At 48.7% G+C, this 15,430-nt stretch overlaps 1 protein-coding gene across 1 annotated transcript; it reads left to right on the plus strand.

The window, feature by feature from the left end:
- Positions 1-5,558: 5,558 nt before the first annotated feature.
- Positions 5,559-14,285, plus strand: LOC109367445 (exocyst complex component 6B-like). Its single transcript, XM_019615028.2, has 2 exons — positions 5,559-5,808; positions 10,388-14,285. The coding sequence occupies exons 1-2, from the start codon at positions 5,633-5,635 to the stop codon at positions 10,512-10,514; spliced, it is 303 nt and encodes a 100-aa protein (XP_019470573.1). The 5' UTR covers positions 5,559-5,632; the 3' UTR covers positions 10,515-14,285.
- The last annotated feature ends 1,145 nt before the right edge of the window (positions 14,286-15,430 follow it).

A 15,430-nucleotide genomic window follows, 5' to 3' on the forward strand; every position in this document is an offset into this window, starting at 1 on the left:
AAAAAGAGATGGAAAGATAAAATTGCTGCCTTAACTTGCAAAGTAAATCCAGCTAAGGTGCGAGATGAGAAACGTGGCGTTGGTTTTCTGCTCTTCTGTCTGAGCAGTGAGGAGGAATGACAGCCCCAGGTGGGACCTCTGCAGGGATTTGAGTCTTCAGAGTGACCCAAGCAGGCTGGACAGTATTGCACCTCCAGTCTAAATGAGTTCCTTTGAGTCTTTCTGATAAGCACCTAGGACAAAACCAACTTCCCCTGGCTTCCATGTGTGTTAATGTCTTGCTTTGTGCATCACGTTGGCTTGTGCAGCCAGTGCAGCATAAGGTTACTGCAGTGCTAGGCACTCCCTAGCACTCCTTCCTTAGGAAGAAGCTTAGTTTCCAGTAAAATCAGTGACAAATCTAGTGCTGCTTTCATCTAGGCCATGATTTTACCCTGTGTGTCTTTCACAAGTAAGCAAGCAAACATCATGTTCCAATTCCCAGTGCCTTTTCTTCTTCGTGATGCTCTCGCCCAAATCCACGTCTCCCCGTGGGGTCGAGTATTTCTTTCTCCTTTCAGTATTATTTTCCCACGAGGCATAATGGCAACCTCACCAAAATAAATGATTTTGAATGTACTTGTCTGGCTGCTGGTGTGGGAAGCTCCTTGGGTTTTGTGCTCTGCAGTCACCCCACTGGGTGGCATCTGGGGCTGAGCGATTGGCTGTGGGATGGTTGTGTGCATGGGCATGGGCAAACAGGGACTTGGCACTGGGTTGGATCCAGTGGTTTCTTCTGCTTTTCATGGAAATATTCAATATTCTTAGCTGGGTATTTTGTGGTCCCTCTGGGAGCAGCTTGTCTCTTCATTCAGGCGGGGTTAGTTGTGATGCTGGTAGGACCCAAGCCTCTTGCTGTCACCTTTCATCAATGGAGCTGTGGTGTCAGGTCATCAAAATATACTTCTTAAAGAAGTGATTTAGGATTATAAGGCAATGATGTGATCTCTTGCAAGCTGAAGCATGGCTGCTTTGTAGAAGGCATTGGGTCAAAGCTGTTCATTCTGCTTGCAGTGACGGTGGGAGAAGAGCATCAAACTTGGAGGTTATTAGGAAAAGAAGGGAATGTGATAATTGAGCCTTTTAGAACTGATACCAGCATCCAATAAACATGTAAGGACATGATTAGTGGAGATGGTTCGGATGGGTTGACGGTTCGGCTTGATCATAGAATCATAGAATGGCCTGGGTTGAAAAGGACCACAGTGATCATCTGGTTTCAACCCCCTGCTATGTGCAGGTCACCAACCAGCAGACCAGGCTGCCCAGAGCCACATCCAGCCTGGTCTTGAATGCCTCCAGGGATGGGGCATCCACAACCTCCTTGGGCGATCTCTTCCAACCTTAATGATTCTGTGATTCTATGAAGTGGTCACAAATGGTCATGAGTCGTCTTCCCCTTTTCATCCCCCACCATACTTTGGGTTTTTATAGGGAGGTGTTGCTCTACAGGAGACACAGCAATGCGCCATGCTTTGCACCCATCTCATGAGCCTTGAGGACCACAGAAAAGCAGAGAGAAAAGGACTAAAAGAGGTGTGAGATTTCCACAAACTGGGCTTTTACTGGGAGGTTTGATTCCCTGTGTTGGATGCTTCCCATCCGTCGTTGGTGGTGGGTCTGTTGATACTCTGAAGAACCCTATTCGAGCCTTTCTGATGCTCTCTGTGTTGCTGAGAGTAAATATCGCAGGGGATGAAAAGGGAAGAGGTACTGGTGTGGAGGATGTTGTATTTTTACTGGATGAAGTGTTTCAAGCTGACATCTGTAGACCTTGAAACAAAGGGAGAGTTCCTCTTCAGGATCAGGTTGTTTTCCCTTACACCATCTGGTTGCTGCGTAGCTGTGAGACTTGTGCCAGCCTGCCTCTGGCAACAGCTATTTTATAAATATATTTCCATAAATACCAACAGTTTAAGCATGAACTCAGCCCGAAGGAGTCAGGATATTAAAAAGCAGAGGGGCTGAGACACAGGGGAAGATGTAGCCACAAGAGCAAAGGCAGCAATGGCACTTTTACACCGAGATGTGCCTCTCTCACCCAGCAGGCATTGAAAATACCTGTGCCATCAGTTCTGAAGAGGAAAAAATTAGCAGAGCCAGGTGTTGCTTGAAGTCAGGGCTGCAGGAAGGTTCATCTGTCCTGCAGTGGTTCCTGGCCTTTGTGTCTTAGAGGGAAGAGGTGGGGAGGGGTCCTTGGGGCCGAATGGTCCTGTGTCAGCTCAGCCCTGTGGTACCATCCCACTGTCCATAGGATAAGTCTCTATTCTCTGCATTACTTTTCACCTTGAATCTCCCTTTCCTGCCACCATTTGCACCATGCATCACCTCCCAAGTCTGTGCATAGCCCACGGTGGCACAGGCACCAGTTTCCATTCCAAGTGCAGCCATGTTCATTGGGGTTTTATATATATATGCAAATGTGTGTGTGTGAATGCATAAAACCAGATTGTTTTCCCGTACCTTTCCCTGTATACCTTTCCATTCTCCACTTCTCCATTAGTACAAACACACACTTGGGCACAAACAGCTCTCCTATGGAGAATGTGAACTCTTTGCAGCTGCAGGCTTGCAGCTGAGCACGCAGTTATTGCATTTCCCTATCGCCGCAGTAAAAGCTCCCTTTTTTTTTTTCTCCCCTTCTTCTTTTCCTTTCCTCCAGTGTGCGCCCTGTCAGCTTTGATTTATAGCCTTGAAAAGCAGACTCTGGTTTGAAGAATTAATGGTATTTGCATATTTTATTTGGAATCTCCCCTGGAAGGCGGCTGCAGCCGTGGAGCTGCCCAGCGCCGCCGTGCAGACGCTCTTCTCCTTTCCTTATTTCTTTTCTTTCCTGGTGTCATTCAGATTTAGCAGCAGAGGTGAAAAGTTTAAACAGTAAAAGCAATAAAACCACATTTATGTGACAGATAAATCGTCCAGAGACAGCTCCCTCTTGCAGCACCTTTCTCCCCTGGCTCCAACCTGTGCCTACGGCTGAGCCCTGCAGTGCCCACTGTGCTCAGCCCCAGGCACCCTCAGTGCTGCTTGTGCCCTTCCAAGGTCCAGCCTGGGTGGGTTTGTGTTTAGGATGGTGCTTATTTACAGTCGTAGAGTCATTCAGATTGGAAAAGAGCTCTAATATCCCCAAGCCCAAACCCGAACCCATCCCACCACGCCTACTGACCATGGCCCTCATTGTCACATCTCCACAGTTCTTGGGCACCTCCAGAGATGGTGACCCCACCACCTCCCTATGCAGTCTGTGCCAGTGCCTGACTGCTCTTTTGCAGAAGAAATGTCTCCTAATATCCAACCTGATCCTCCCCTGGCCATCACCTCTTGTCCAGTTGTTTCCTGGGAGCAGAGGCCAACCCCCATCTCGCTCCAACTTCTTTCAGGCAGTTTCAGAGCCACGTGGTCTCCCCTGAGCCTCCTCTTCTCCAGACTGTCCCATCTCATTCCCTCAGCCTCTACCCATAAGATCTGTGCTCCAGATCCCTCGCAGCTCTGCTGCCCTTCTCTGGACACACTCCAGTGCCTCGATGCCTTTCTTGCAGTGAAGGGCCCAAAACTGAATACAGCACTTGAATTGCAGCCTCACCAGCACCTTTGCACACTGTTAATCACAGCCCCTCGTGCTTTTTTTCCTTAACCCACTTCTAACCTTCGCCTTCTTATTTCTACCCCTTTTTTATTGCCCTGCAGGGCATCCTACAGCCCCTACAGCCGTCCCCAGTACAGGACAGACCTGCTGGAAGCACTGTGGGGTAGAAGGATCACATGAAGTCATACTCCGGGCTGCGGCTTTAGGGTGCCCTTTGGATAAAAAGACTCCCAACAATGTGCAGCCCTGGTTTGTAGCCGACCTGCAGCACAAAACCGCGGGTTGGAAGAGCCCTCCGAGGTCCCGGCTAATCCATTCCCCCCGCCAGCGCTGGGGATTGTTCCCGACAGCTTCTTTTCTTTGCCCTGACCTACATAGTCAAAAAGAATCTTGTTGCACATTTTTGTTTTGTACCTTGAGGTCTTCAAGGAGCCAAATCCCCGTTCTTTGCCGGGCGGGTTGTGTTGTTAAACAGCGCCTGAGCCTTCAGGAAAACCATGGAGACGCTGGGGCACAATGAGGCCTCTATGGGCCTCGCTTCGCCTGGGGACGGCCACGGGCAGACAATACCATGGGGCCCTTCCTTATGGGGCGGGCGCCGGGACGCTCGGCTGCTGCCGATGAAGACGTCGGCACTTGGCAGCCCTGAGCCACAATAGAGCGGTCACAGGGACAGGGGGAACCGTGGCTGCTTGTCATGAGCCGTGCGTTCCCCTCTGAGGCCTTCCAGTACTTGAAGGGGGCACATAAACGGGAATGGGAATGACTGTTTATGAGGGTGGATAGCCATAGGACAAGGGGGAATGGCTTCAAACTGAGACAGGAGAGGTTTAGATTAGATATTAGGAGGAAGTTTTTCACTCAGAGGGTGGTGAGGCACTGGAACAGGTTGCCCAAGGAGGTTGTGGATGCCCCATCCCTGCAGGCATTCAAGGCCAGGCTGGATGTGGCTCTGGGCAGCCTGGTCTGCTGGTTGGTGACCCTGCACATAGCAGGGGGTTGGAACTGGATGAGCACTGTGGTCCTTTTCAACCCAGGCTATTCTGTGATGATTATGCAAAAGCACAGGCACTTTTGTAGAACCATAGGCTCATACAATGGCTTGGGTTGGAAGGGACCCTCAAAGGCCATCTGGTCCCACTCCCTGCAGTGATCAGGGACCCCCACAGCTCCATCAGGTGCTCATCCAGCCTGACCTTGAGGAATGGGGCACCACCACCTCTCTGGGACACCTTCCAGTGCTTCACTGACCTTATTGTAAAACACTTTTTCCTCATATCCAATCTAAATCTCCCCTCTTTGTGCTTGAAACCGTTTCCCCTTGTCCTATCGCAGCAGACCCTGTTGCGACCTTAAAAAGCAGATTTAAGCACATCTGCACCATGGTTTTTGAAAACCATTTCTTAAGAAAGCTGGAACTTCCACTGTCTGCTGAGAAGTAGGAAAAATCATAGGTAAATGTCTCAGTTCGTTCTCTTCCTGTATCTCAAGTACCACCTCTGGTATACTAAGGGACATGGTTTAGTGGGGTTGTGTTGGTGGTGGGTTGGACTGGATGATCTTGGAGGCTGTTTCTAACCCTGGTAGTTCTATTATTCTATTCTTCGATTCTATCTTCAAGTTGGAAAACACCTCTAAGATCATCTATCCAATCACCAACCCATCCCCACCACCATGACACCACCAGATGTGCTGGTGCCTTCCCACAAGGCTCAGCATCCCCAGCCATGTTGGATGGGAAGTGGTCATGGGTCAGGAGAGAAGGGAGCCCACTGCGGTGTGGGGTATGTGGGAGCTCTCCTTTAGGTCTGCTGCCTTGGAAATCACAAATCCCACTGAGGTGAAGCACTGCATCTCTTCTCAGGTTCTGCCAACAAGTTTCTTGTGGTTCCTCAGTCTTCATACCCTCCAGTAGGGTAGCACATCAGGCATGCAATATGGCAAAAGGAGTTTAAGACTGCAAAACACGACTTTTCTGATTAACACCACCTGCTCGGGACCTTTGCCATGACTCAGATAAGCCACCTGCTTGCTCACCACCTCATTTTTGTTTGTTTTTCTTCCCTGCAGCTCCTGGATCTGTTCATCCAGTGGGACTGGTCGACGTACCTGGCTGACTATGGGCAACCCACCTGCAAGTACCTCCGGGTGAACCCCACCACAGCCCTCGTCTTGCTGGAGAAGTGAGTGCAGCAAGGGGCACCCTGACACTTTTCAGCCCCAGATGAAGGTTTCAGAGCAGTGAATTCTTCTTTATCCCACTAAGCTCCATTTTTTTTATCAAGAAGCATTGATTTGGTTAAGGACTTTTATTTTTGCTTATTCTTAAGCAGAGTTTTCCTCGTTCTATGACAGACTTCCACTAGCATCTCAAGCTAGCCCCCAAAATCATATGAAAATGGCCAGCCTGCAGGCACTTATAGCTCTGTTTTCTGGTTCCATCAGGAGGATCATACAGTAAAATCCCAGCTATGGGACAGAAAGAATATCTTTAGGTGGCTCCAAGGCTCTTAGAGAGGACAGGACCCACATTCTCTGCTAAGGGAGAATCTCAGTTTCACTGAAGCCTGCACTTGCTCCAGGAGGTAATGTGCAAGCCAACCCTGGAGCTGTGCTGAGGAGCAGCTGACCCCAATGGTCATCTCCATGTGTCCTCTGTGGAGAGGTGAGATGCACCCTGGAGCACAAAGAGGGTTTGGCAGTCCTCTGAGCCCAGTCCACGCTCTGAGCAGATCACAGTTAATAATTCCAGACTTGGAAAATCCAAGCCCACATGATGAACTCGGGCATGGAAGCAGCATGTTGGCTTCAGTCCCAAATAGTGGGGTTCACTGCCCTGGTAACCCCTCCAGCATGTACCTGCTGTCAGAGACAAGTGCTATCAAGTCACTCATCCTCACCAGGAGGATCAGCCCTGCTCTGCCCCCTTTGCTTCCATCACACCTCACCAGCAAAGTAACAAGCCCAAAAGAGTAATTCCCGATTTCCTCATTCTATGGTCACTCCATGGCTGGGTCTGGCATGGAGGAGTGGGCAGGATGAGCGAGCTGGTGGTTGGGTTTTGGTTTGGTTTAATGTGAAATCAGATCCTTGGGTAGAATTTGAGTTGTTTTTCAGAGTACCTCTCGCTTCTGTTGCACGTAGAGTAGAAGATGCCCAGTTTGGTGTTGGGGTTAAGCCTTTAGAAGCATAAACTGGGTGTGCCTTGAGGCTTTGGATGTGGGTCTGTGATGTCTGCAGTCCACTCAACAGCATCTCCTCCCTTCCCTGGCTCATTTCACATCAACCCACAGCATCCAAAGGCTGTCAGTCTTCACCCTGGGTCTGCAGTGAAGCACTGTGTCAGTGCAAAACGCTTTTATACACTACAGCCATATTTTATATGTGCATCGTGCAATACATTGCGTCATCTGCAGTACATTTGCAGCCCTCCATCCATGGTGCAAAAGTGTGCAGTATATTCAGAGCTATCCATAAAGTGGAAAAAAAAAAGAAAGCTGAACGTTTGGACACGAAGCAGCCGGGTTGTGTAACTTGTTCTCATGATTATCTCTTTTCCTAATCACACATCTCCCATAGGATATCACGAGTGTAAGTATGCTGCTTGCTTGGGCTTTTACCCTCACCTTGCAGTGACTTTATTGTTTGATTTAAATGGAGCACTAAATGATCTAAATGCAAGCTGCCTTTGAAACAGTTCCCTCTGGTAACTCTATCGTCTCAAATGCACTAATTAGAACTAAAAGAGGAGCTTTTACTGCCTCGCTTTTTTTTTTTTTTTCTCTTATAGATTAATTTAAACAAAGCTTGGCTCTATTTAAGGCGGTGTTTGTTGACAGGGGTGGGGACAGCATTGAGCTCTCTCCTTCCCTTCCTCTTACTTTTAATTCCTGGGCCAGCACAGAGGGACCGCATTACACAAGCAGCCTCAGCTGTCCTGAGGCTCTGCAGGCACAATAGTGTGGATCCCCTAAAGATCTGCCTCTATTTCCAACCTGTTCTTGGTGTTGGGATGCATAGCTCTATCTAGAACCACGGCGTCCAGCTCTTGTAGCCCAAGGCCTGAAAAAGAATGGGGCTGGCACATGGAACTCCAGTGTTGACCCCCATGATGGGGTGGTGAGGCACTGGAGCACATTGCCCACAGAGGTTGTGAATGCCCCATCCCTTGAGGTGTTGAAGGTCAGGTTGGATGGGCAGCCTGATCTGGAGGTTGGCAACCCTGCCTATGGCAGGAATTTGGAACCAGATGATCTTTGAGATCCCTTCCAACTTTCACCATCCTATAATCCTATAAGTCTACGATAAGCCTGGCTCTTTTTAAGGCTTGGAGGCTATCCATAGCCTCGTGCCTCCAAGCTGCCCTCCAAACCCAACCACTTGCTGGGAGTCCCTCATGCTGACACTGTCACCCTTTGGAGAAACCCTTGGACCCTGCTCCATCCTTACAGGCACACACGGGCACAGGCTTGCTCTTGCTCTACGAGCAGCATGAGCCCTGAGTAAACATGCTGTGTCCCAGCCCTGCTCCCTGACAGCAACACTAAGCAGCTGGTTGGCACCCAGCAGTTTTGTAACGCTTTTCTCTATAGAAAAGATCCCTCTCACCTTGAGTGACAGTTGGGTGTAGGTGGGAAATGCCCATTGCACACAGTGGGGAAGCACGCACCCGTAGTTGGTGCAGGACTTTGTGTTCTACAGGCATGTTCCTCATCAGGGAAGTGGGGCTGGTAGCAGCATGGTGCCTCCAAATCCACATGGGAGAGACCAGCAGCTCCTGTCTCATCCCATTTGGGATGGGGTCAGTGCATTGCCAGCAGTGCTTGGTCACCTCCACCCCACAGCTTTCTCCTTGCAACTCCTTCCCAATCACTCAGTACACCCCAAGATTTCCTTGCATAAAGCATGCAGGTCTTGAGAAACATCTCATGGAAATAAATCTGCACCTGAGCATCTTCTGTGAGATTTCGGGGCTGCTAAGGCAGAGGATGCCATGCCTTCCTTACTCATGGATATCACTGGGCAGAAGAAACTCAGTGCTTTTTTGCCCCGTGGGGTGGCCACAGGTGGAGGTTTCTCAAGGTGCAGGTTTGCTTCCATCACATCTGATGTCCCTGCACAGCCTGTGAGATGGAGCTCTCAGCTCTACGGGAAGGTGTTTGAGGGAGGGGTGATGTCCTGCAGCAGGGTGGTGGTTGCCAAAATTCCCAATGCCACAGCACCTGTAATCTGTGTGACTCAAAAATCCCCTCTTTCTGTCTGGTTCTTGCAGGGGAGCAGCTGGCAACCTGCTTCAGTTTAAAAAAAAATACATAAAGAGAAAAGAAGGAAAAAAAAAACAACAGCTTATTTTGCTGAATAAAATTGCTCCAAGCTATCTGGTTTCTGATGGGAAAGCAGCTGGGTTATAATCCTGTGCCTTTGGGCACTTATAACTATAGCAAATTAGCCTTTGGGATGAGGTTGTTATCATGTTTTCAGTTCCAAGCTGGATGGTTTTTGGAACATTTCAGATTCCCTTTGGCTCCTTTTTATGAAGACTGAAGCATGGAAAATCATAGATATATTTTTTTAATAGGTTAAATGAGCTTGAAGAGGTTTGTTTCGTGCTCTGATAACACAAAACCCTCCATCTGATAAAGTGCTGTGTTTCCAGGGCCCATCATCTCTGTGTCCCAGTCACTCTATGCTTCATTGAAGTACCCAGAGCCAAAAACACAGGCTGATGTGGCTCATCCAAAGCCATCTGCCTCTGCCAGATCTGATTTACCAGGAAAACCAGTTACAAATTAGGGTATTTTGGAGAGCAGTGCCCAGCAGGCTGGGTGCTTGGAGCCCAATGCCTTTAGGCTCTGCTGATGTTGACCCTTATGGGGTGGTTCCACTCCCCAGCACACACCCTGCTTGAGCCATGCAATGAGATGTTGGCCCCCCAAAATGCATCTGCGAATGCAAACGTGCATGAATGCCAAGCTTTGCATGCCAGAGAGGAATGGAGCTGCCCCGGTGTTGGGGGTTGGACTTGATGATCCCCTGAGGTCCCTTCCAACCCTTATCATTCTGTGTTATTTTGGTCCTGTCCCAGCACTGTGCCTTGTTGGTCCTGAGCTTGAGGACCTCATGGAGACCGATGCAATTGAAGGAAATGCAAATCTCCCTGAGGTTTGTAAACTGGAGGAATTAATGTTGGATTCTTTCCTTGAACATCCTGTAAAGTTAAGTCCACGAGTCTGAAACTTTACGGCTGCCCCAAAAGTTGCATCTCTTGGCCGCATGCAATGCACCATGTCAAAAAGAATCATTAACGCTGTGGATTTTGTGCTAATTTTTTAATTTCCTGACCTTCCTAATATTACAGTACTTATTTAACACGTAAGGACATTGGAACATGTAAGGACATTCTGGATGGAGCTCTGAGCATCTGGTGGAGCTGTAGGTGCCCCCATTCATTGGAAGGGAGTTGGACCAGATGGCCTTTAAGGGTCCCCTCCAACTCAAACCGTTCTATGATTTTATGAAGGGGAGGATGAGAGGTGTTAGGGGCTCAGGATTGGTGCAGTGCCTTGGCTTTGAGGCAGGTGACACGAGCTGGGGTTGGCCCATGGGGTGGAAAAAGCTTGGGGCTAGACCCAAGGTGATGGTCTGTAGATCTACAGGTCTACAGATCTACAGACCATCTCCTCTTTGCTCTACCAGCCACGAGCTTCTCTTGGTGCACCCATAGCGTCGCTGCATGTACTGTAACCTCTGTTCTCTGCTCAGGATGAGGGACACGAGCCGGAAGAACAACGTTTTTGCCCAGTTTCGGAAGAACGAGCGGGACAAGCAGAAGCTGATAGACACAGTGGCCAAGCAGCTCCGCGGCCTCATCAACAGCCATCACTCATGAGGGACCCACAGCCTTCCCCACGCCTGGACTTGGGATCCTTGTTCAAAGAGAACAGATGTATTTTTGTATTCGCCTGTATAGTATGGATGAAACCCACTGTTATGACAAAACATTGTTAAATAATCCCGGGGCAGGTAGGTGGCATGCTGCTGGTGGAGAGGAGGTGGTGTCAGCAGTCACCATTCTGAACTCCTATTTTCAGGGGTTTGCAAAGCAACGGGAAAACCTGAAGCCTGAGCGAGAAGTTCACACCCAGACGATGGGTTGGTTGGGTGTTTTTTGTGTGCGTGTGGGTGGGTTGGTTTTTTTTTTTAAAGTTTTTTTTTTTTTGGTTAAGCCAAATTCAAAGAATTGGTTTGACTTCCTTTTGTTAAGTTATTCAGCTGCAGAACAAGGGATCACAAGAAGCATAGGGAGGAGCTGTGGTTTCAGGTTCTTCTCATTGGCTCTGCTCGAAGGAGCACGCATTCAGGAGGGTCGCTCCTTAGCTTGCCTTGCCAGCACGCATGTTGGGTTTGTGTAGGAGGAGAAGCAGTGATTTCTCAGCCTCTCTCCCCTTTTCCCATAAGGACTGATTCCCACCCTGGGTTGTGGGTGGCTCCTGGGAGCTGTGACCCTTTGGTGTGTGTGGTGGCACTGCTCAGAGCTGACGCACCCCAAGCTTTTCTTCTGGACCTGGTGGTGTCTTGTGGCCCTGCACTGGGTATAAAAGGGCTTCAAGAGCTGCCTCGTTGCATAGGAGAGGTTGGGGTGCCTTATGGGGCCAGTTTGGGCTGGGTGCTAGGAAACACTCTGCTTTGCTTTTCCTTTCCGTGCTGGTTTGCAGCTCTGCTTTCCCATCCTCCCTTCCTGCTGCCATGTCCCTGCACCTCCAGCACATCCCCCCAACATGGGGACGTCCCCCAAACGTGGGGTGCAGGAGCTTCCCCCTGGAGTAGCATTGTGCACCAGCAGCCTGGCTCTGAATGACAGAGCTCTGCTCTGCTCTATGCACCGGTGCCACCCGTGCATCATCTGCCAAAATCAAGGCAGTCTTTGAGGACCACGTCACGCTATCAACAGGATGTCAATCCCGGGCTTCAGGTTACAGAGAGAAGGGACTTTTGCCCTTATCTTTTCATTCCCCTTTTGACTCTCCTTACCGCAGGTGAAAACTTATCCAGCCGCTTCCCCCACTACCAAACCCTGACGCTGTGTTGAAGGGAATTGAAACCCTCATTGTGAATGGCAGGGCCCTTCAAATGCGTGGGGCCATTGGCTCTCAGTACCACTTGTGAAAGCTGCTGGGTGGTTCTGAAGCCCTGGTGGGTCCTGAGCTGCACAGGGGCAGGATTTGTCCGTGTGTCACCCAGCTGAGGCTGCAGAAGGGAGCATTTGGGCTCTTTGCTTTCTGCCCACGAGCACTTCTGGCTTTGTATTTTTGGCTCCATTCACACTCCAGCTCTGGATGCACGAACCAATGGTGTGTCGCCTTCCTTTTTTGTTCCTCGGCAGTACTCCTTTGATTTCCTTTTGGGAAGGGTATGTGAACCCTGAAATAGGCACATTGCTAGTGATGAGCTCGTGGGACTTTGTCCCATCACCACAACCTCCAGCCACCACAACTAGTGCATTATTTCCATTAATACCAGCGAAGAGCTGGAATTTGGCTTTATGGCTCCTTTCTTTGAGAGGATTGAAGGGTACTTTCTTTGAAATACATAGAAGAAGGATGAAAAAAAAAAGAAGGAGATGGATGACAGTTGTGTGGCCAGCAAGGGACCATATGATGTGATCCAGCCAAGGGGACCCTCCAGGTAGGGACAGGTGACAAGGGACAAGTGGTGGCAGAAGCAGGTGGGACCATCTGCTTTGAGCATCCTTTGAGCAGCAGAGCTCAAAGATTGAAGCAAAAACAGTAGGAGGAGGAGGGAGGTTTCAGTGCACGAGGCACTCAGTGAAGGGCCATCCAGTCACAAGCACTTTAAAACACTTCAGAATCACGCTGCTACGGATGCTGGCAACGGCATAACAGAGCATCAGCAAGCATGACAAATAGAGCACTTTGGTGTTTCCAGTTTTTATTAGTGGGAGGATAGACTGTCAAACCCAATTTCTAATAGCATTTCTCAGCCACTGACGTCGCTGCTGGATGAGGAGGTGCCTTTTGCACACTGAGGATTTTCCTCCAGCAGGGAGAAGGGAGCAGGACCAGGCATCATCACCCCCATGAGCTGGGGAAAGCAGCTGGCTCCTGGCTTGGAATCTGGGTTTTTTTTATCCCCAAGGAGAAGCTCCTGCATTGCATTAAGTATCCCAGACTGGCTGTGGCTCAGGGTGAGCTCTGCTCTAAGGAGCGGGGCTGGCAACTGGGATGTACTGCTGGGAAAGCTCAGCCCAGCCCCATCAGATTCAGGAAGTTTCTGATTTGGGAGGTCAAGCACCTAACCACAAGTCACATCACGGCCATGAAAAATGGAATTTTGGTGCTCTGGTCCTAATTAACTTTTTGTTCCAAGAGATACACGTCCATCCCTTCAAAATAAAATTAATCTTTTAAACAGACTGCTTCAAAATCCCTGGAAGACGTTTAAAGTCCCCTCTAAATCGCTTACTAATGACTGGTATCCTCTGATACGGATGGTATTGCTTATGAGGGAAAGGTTGTTGCTATAAATTCGTGATCTGGGGGGAGGAAGGGGCTGAACCCACTGCTGTAACCATCACTTTGCAATCCCCAGAACAAATAATGCTGCTATTAACACATCCATGTACATACGTTGGTCATTCCTTAGGTTTTAAAGCAATGGCTGTAGTGAGGAGTGGGTGAACCTCCTTCTCCCCGTAGCTTGGCAAACAATTCAGCACCATTGGATTAAAAAGAAAAAGAAAAAAAGAAGAAAAACAAAGAAAAACAAAGCTTGCCTTCCTGAGAAACGTCCACTTATCTTTTTTTCCTTAAAACCTCCTTGGAATAGTTTTTTGGGGCACCTCTAAGGCACCAAGCTGCAGAGCAAATCATAAAGGGAACCCTCCTCCATCTCTATTCCAATCTCCATTACAATCCCAACCCCAATCCCCGCTGCTATCTCAATCGCATTCTCATACCCCATCGCCATCCCAATCCCCATCACCTTCCCAATCCCCATCACCATCCCAACCCCAAAAACAATCCCCATCGTCATCCCAATCCCAACCCCAATCCCCATTGTGATCCCAACTCCCATCACCATCCCAATCTCAACAGCAATCCCCATCACCATCCCAATCCCCATCCTCATCCCAACAACAGTCCCCACCACCACTATCCCAACTCCAACCCCCACCACCATCCCAATCTCCCAACCAATCTCCATCCCAATCCCAACCCCAATCCCCATCTCCATCCCAGTTCCCATTCCCATCCCAATTCCTATCGCCAACCCCACCTGTATCCCAACTCCAGTCCCCATCCCTCAGTGCCTACTGGCTGCTTGTGTTGTTGCCTTTTTGAGGGGGAGGAGTGTGATTTTGTAAACTAATGATGTGGTGAAGACAGCTTTTTTTGCACAAGTTGTTGCACAATAAGGGGAAAAATTAGTAAATTAGGTTTAACTTTAAAGGGAACTTTTTTTTTCCTTAAAACTCACTAGCAGAGCTACTGATTACAAACAAAGAAAAACTGACTGATTGAAAAATGGACTGCATGGTTTACAGGTTAAATTGCGTTAGAAATTAGCATGTTGACTTCGACTGTACATTTATCCTATTGTAACTTCCATTAAACAATACAGCATATAACTGTTTAAATAAGTGCCTGTGCTTACGTGGCTGTGTTACTGCTGCAAAGGCACTGCCTTTGCCTTCACCTCTTCCAGAAAAAAATCCCAAATGGTGTAATTCAGCATCCCTTTGGGCACCTGGAGAAGGTTTGCTGCCTGTTTGTATGGTCTGCCCTGGGAAAACCACCCCACTGAGTCCCATATTCCATATCACATTGGCATGCTGGAGGCTAAAGCCAATATTTGCCTAATTCTGTGGCTATTTTAATTGGTTTCCTGCATAAACAAGCATGATTAAGCCCAAGTGTTGAGTAGCCATCTTCAAGGAATGTGCATTTTGCTCTCATTGATCGCATCTATGTCTGCAAATATGGGGGAAGTAATCCTGAGCAGGAATTAAGATTTGGAGGGCAGAGCAAAGATAATAGGCACTTCATCAGGGCAGAGGGGATTGCATTAGCTTTCCACGGGGAATTTTTTTGCCTGCTCAAATTGCATATTTTCTATCATGGTATTTATCATCCTTTGCAATACGATGATTATATTAGTGGGTTTTTTTTTCTGGCCCTAACCACATTAGGAGATTAGATTCCCCACGTAACTCCCAGCCTTGGCACTGGGATATGCAAGACGTTTGACCACACGGCACGATGGAAATTAAAGTGATACCAAATCAACACGACACATTCTAATTAAAAACCAGCTAACTGAGAAATCTCAGCATGGAGCTCCCAGGGGCTCAGCTTCCATGGGGCATCTCCATGGGTTGGGTGACACTGCACACCAGAGAAACACAGGAAGGACCCAGGAGAACAGTGCAGGAGGAAAGGATTTAGGGGACTCCCTTCTGGAAGGAGGTTCCAATCCAATGGCAGGTTCAGGTGGAACCTCAATGTGAAGTCCTCATAAGCATCTCTTAAAATAAGAGGATGGTGTTTCTCAGTTTGATGTCTTTGGGATGCTGCACTTCTGGAACTGGGATTTAACATCTCCACACAGTGGCTCATTGCTTTGCTTTTCCTGTAAAAGCACCATGTCAGGTTGGGCTGTCACCATCACCATTGCTTCATGGGGTCTGCTTAACACATTTGGACCTTGCAATACTGGTTCTCTTGCCTTCTCCAGTACAATGAGATCCCTGCTTAAAGCAGGACTGTCACTAGAGCAGGATAGCTA

The sequence above is a fragment of the Meleagris gallopavo genome, chromosome 4 (assembly GCF_000146605.3).
Source record: "Meleagris gallopavo isolate NT-WF06-2002-E0010 breed Aviagen turkey brand Nicholas breeding stock chromosome 4, Turkey_5.1, whole genome shotgun sequence".
Classification (NCBI taxonomy): Eukaryota; Metazoa; Chordata; class Aves; order Galliformes; family Phasianidae; genus Meleagris; species Meleagris gallopavo.

Coding starts and splice junctions, on each gene's coding strand:
- LOC109367445 (XM_019615028.2), top strand. CDS start 5,633: ATGACTCAGATAAGCCACCTGCTTGCTCACCACCTCATTTTTGTTTGT. Junction 5,809..10,387: donor GCCCTCGTCTTGCTGGAGAA/GTGAGTGCAGCA, acceptor TTCTCTGCTCAG/GATGAGGGACACGAGCCGGA.